This window comes from Pinus tabuliformis, chromosome X (genome assembly GCF_031772625.1).
Source record: "Pinus tabuliformis cultivar Carrire ecotype Pingquan chromosome X, CPIR1, whole genome shotgun sequence".
NCBI lineage: Eukaryota > Viridiplantae > Streptophyta > Pinopsida > Pinales > Pinaceae > Pinus > Pinus tabuliformis.
In genome coordinates this window covers 1,511,923,678-1,511,928,133 of record NC_142308.1, presented here as the reverse complement: position 1 = coordinate 1,511,928,133, position 4,456 = coordinate 1,511,923,678, and the positions used below count along the sequence as shown (strand labels likewise).

Sequence of the window (4,456 nt, the reverse complement as noted above, 5' to 3'; positions counted from 1 at the left end):
TCGAAGTAAATCAGGTATACATAGGAGTAAGGCCCAATTAAAAACAAGAAACCTCGGCCATCAAGCTTATCTGGGTTACTTATTCCCCATTTCCCATGATTTTTTATTTTGTGTCATCTCTGAATTACTTATTTTATTTATAAAATCATCGGAATCAAAGCTTTTTCATACATCAAAGACCATGCCATTTGGCCTTTCAACATTTTCTTTTCTTTGGGAAAAGAAATACCAAATTCTCTCCCCCCATTTTCAAAAGATTCAATTTATAAAACAGTAATGTCCAATGTGGCTTTTCCCACCATGACCAAATCTTCAACGGAATTGAAAATTTCATTTTCTTTGCTTTGGGAAAAGCAATACCGAATTCTCTCCTACCATTTTCAAAAGATTCAATTTATAAAACAGTAATGTCCAGTGTGGCTTTTCCCACCATGACCAAATCTTCAACGGAATTGAAAATTTCCAGATTCTCTGGAGCACCTTTGAATTCAAAGGGTGGATTCAGACTAGTGTGACTTGTAATTAAGGAAAACAGAGGTCGATTTGGTCATCCTGAGATTTTGAAACTGGTAGCCCATGAGTCGCCCCCCACGAGGGGCACGTTCCATTCTTTATTCATATATTTTAGCTGGCATCCACTAGGTTTTTTTACTGAAGTAAAAATAATAATAATTCTATGACATTCTCTTGCGCTGCCCAGTGCCCACCAAGTTACGAGACATGAACACAAATTATTGTACGGTGAAAGGTTTATTCTAGTGAGAATTTGTAATTTGAAAACTTTATTCCATTGAGAACCAAGTGCCCCTTAATCAACAATGCACATCATTATATTTATTTATTTTTATAAATAAATGCACATCATTATACTGATTTATTTTTATAAATAAATGCACATCATTATATTGATTTATTTTTATAAATGTGACCAAACGTTTGATTAATATTCAAGATATGTTTTTGGTTTGAAAATTATTTCACAACTATTGTTCTTTTAATGGGATTAACATTGTAGTGACTCAAATGGAAAACATGGTATGTGTGAGTGAATTATTTTTGTCAAATTTGTTGCAACAATATTAACATTCATTATTTTCATGTGAAAGTCATTATGAATATATATTTTTTCCTTCATAATATTATTTTTTGTTGTTTCTATATATATTTCCCATCTATTTTATCACTATTTCCGTTTTAAACAAAAAAACTCAGAATATTTGAACAATCTGGAAAATTTGCAGAAAAATTTGATCATCAGGTCTCAAAACAAAGTGTAGCAATGAGACTTGAGCCGAATGGTACAACAAAGAATGGAAAATTTGAACAATTATGAGTACAATTTGAAATTAGATGAAACTTGTACAAATAAATTTTAAAAGTCATATGATGGACAGTTTAAAAATAAAAACGTCATAAGAAAATTCCTTGACGGGTAGTGTCACCCGTCAATTTAACGCCTGGGCGTAGGGATTGAAATCAAGGGTTAAATTTGACGCCCGTATGCCCGTATTTAGCGTTTTTACCCTTAAAATATGTTTTAATTTCAAATCTCCACGTCATGTGTAACTTGCCATTAATTTTTAAAAACGTCATATTGATGGGCATGTTTAAAAATTAGAAGTTAAAAAAAAAAAATTATAAATTATATATATATATATATATATATATATATATATATATATATATATATATATATATATTTAACATTACAAGTTGCGTTATATATTTTTTATACTGTATAATCTTCGGCAACTTGCAAGTTTAGCATTTACGGACAAAGGACAGTGACCACGGCACATGGCTGGGCATAAGAAGTTTCAAAGAGGACCCACTTCGGGCTCACTACAAATTCTAGGCATTTTCTTTGCAGTTGCCTTGGCATTTGCAGTCATGCTATGGACATTCGTACAGCTATATTTAAGGGGAGCATGAATTTATTTACCCCCTTCAAAATATAATTCGAGGCAGAGAGACCCATAAAGCAATTCATCAAAATGACAGGCACGCTGGCTTCAATAGGCATAAACATTACCAGTGATCTGATAGGAAGGTTATTGTTGCAAATAAAAGACACAAGCATTGCAGCGCACAAGGTGTTGTTTGCAAAGAGGAGTTTCAGAGAGTTTTCAAGCCATTTAAACAAAATAGAGCCCATTCTCTTAGAGTTGTGGCAGAGAAACATTCACGGGTCTTTAAACTCTCTAAGAGTTTCGCTTGAAGACCTGCAAACACAGCTAAACAATGCCTCCAAGCTCATAAACACATATACTTCAGGGAGCTGGATGTATTTGTTTCTCAAGTGCAGGATTCTGCCAGATGAAATGAAGGAAATCACTCAAGGAATAGAACGGTCTTTGAATGCTCTCAGGATTGTTACTCTGGACGTTTCACTCGAGATCAAGGAGAAAACAGTTGCTCTGTGTGAGACCATGAGGAATGCAGAGTTCCAGGGGGAGGTTGGAAGCGAGTCCCTTGCAAGTGAGATTGAGAAAGAAATGAAAGAGATGCACAGTGACAACCAGCAAGTGTTGCAGTTAATTGTACAGGTGGCCAACGCCATGGGTGTGCCCACAGACCAGTGGTTTCTATAGTCTGAGATTGAAGTTGTAAGAAAGAAGAAGGAAGACCTCGAGAATGAGAAACAGAGGGCCGAGGCTTGCATGCTTGATCAAATACAGGAATTTCTAGGTAGGCCTGGTATTGTTTCTGCTCCATTCTCTTCTCCTGATTACCAGTCTGTTGCGCCTTCGCATTTCTGTTTCCCACTGGAGGACACAATAATGGAGGATCCATTGAATTTGGAGTTGGGGATTACTTATGAAAGATCTGCCATCGAAAAGTGGTTTGAGAGTGGCAACACTACATGCCCTATCAAGAAATACGAGCTCACGACTAAGAATTTGACTCCTAGGCACAGTCTGAGGGAGCTCATACAGGCGTGGAAGGAGAACAATGGAAAATTCAGATTAGAAAATGCAGCAGAGACATTGGTCTCGCCTAGAGGAGGCGGTGATGAAGAGATAGAGGCAGCCCTCGTAGAGCTCAGTAATTTATGCCAGGAAAGGAGCTCCTTCAGTTAGATAATTGAAGAGAAAAATTTGATCCCCAGACTATTAGCATTAACATCATCTCAATGGGAGTCAATTCCACTCAAAGCAATGGAATGCTTATGTTATCTTGCAAGATAGGATAGCAACAAGGTAAGAACTTTTCGTGTACGTGCTAAAATTTTAGAACATTGTTAAGGCTGGTCCTGGGATTTAGCAGTTGGTTACGGTTTTCTATCGAAGTAAATCAAGTATACATAGGAGCAAGGCCCAATAAAAAACAGGAAACCCGGGCCATCAAGCTTGTCTGGGTTACTTATTCCCCATTGCCCATGATTTTTTATTTTGTGTCATCTCTGAATTGCTTATTTTATTTATAAAATCATTGGAATCAAAGCTTTTTCAGCACATCGAAGACCATGCCATTTGGCCTTTCAACATTTTCTTTTCTTTGGGAAAAGAAATACCAAATTCTCTCCCCCCATTTTCAAAAGATTCAATTTATAAAACAGTAATGTCCAGTGTGGCTTTTCCCACCATGACCAAATCTTCAACGGAATTGAAAATTTCATTTTCTTTGCTTTGGGAAAAGAAACACCAAAATCTCTCCCCCCATTTTCAAAAGATTCAATTTATAAAACAGTAATGTCCAGTGTGGCTTTTCCCACCACGACCAAATCTTCAACGGAATTGAAAATTTCTGGCTTCTCTGGAGCAACTTTGAATTCAAAGGGTGTATTCAGACCAGTGTGACTTGTAATTAAGGAAAACAGAGGTCGATTTGATCATCCTGAGATTTTGAAACTGGTAGCCCTTGAGTCGCCCCCCACGAGGGGTGCGTTCCATTCTTTATTCATATATTTCAGTTGGCATCCATGAGACTTTTTTACTGAGGTAAAATAATAATAATTCTATGACATTCTATTGCACTCCCCAGTGCCTGCCAAGTTACGAAACCCTACATGAACACACATTATTGTACGGTGAAAAGTTTATTCTAGTGAGAATTTGTAATGTGGAAAGTTTATTCCATTGAGAACCAAGTGCCCCTTAATCAACAATGCACATAATTATATTTATTTATTTTTATAAATAAATGCACATCATTATATTGATTTATTTTTATAAATGTGAGCAAACGTTTTATTAATATTCAAGATATGTTTTTGGTTTGAAAATTATTTCACAACTATTGTTCTTTTAATGGGATTAACATGATAGTGGCTCAAATGGAAAACATGGTATGTGTGAGTGAATTATTTTTCTCAAATTTGTTGCAGCAATATTAACATTCATTATTTTCATGTGAAAGTAATTATGAATATATATTTTTTCACTTCATAATATTACTTTTTGTTGTTTCTATATATATATTTCCCATCTATTTTATCACTATTTCCATTTTAAAC

At 35.3% G+C, this 4,456-nt stretch overlaps 1 protein-coding gene across 1 annotated transcript; it reads left to right on the top strand.

Moving 5' to 3' along the window:
- The first annotated feature begins 1,994 nt into the window (after positions 1-1,994).
- On the top strand, positions 1,995-3,080 carry LOC149145795 (U-box domain-containing protein 14-like). The gene is made up of 2 exons (XM_089452561.1): positions 1,995-2,540; positions 2,679-3,080. The coding sequence occupies exons 1-2, from the start codon at positions 1,995-1,997 to the stop codon at positions 3,078-3,080; spliced, it is 948 nt and encodes a 315-aa protein (XP_089308687.1).
- Positions 3,081-4,456: the final 1,376 nt, after the last annotated feature.

Excerpts from the sequence above, each read along its gene's own strand:
- LOC149145795 (XM_089452561.1), top strand. The coding sequence starts at position 1,995 with ATGACAGGCACGCTGGCTTCAATAGGCATAAACATTACCAGTGATCTG. Across the intron at positions 2,541-2,678 it reads AGCAAGTGTTGCAGTTAATT|GAATTTCTAGGTAGGCCTGG; the intron begins GTACAGGTGGCC and ends GATCAAATACAG.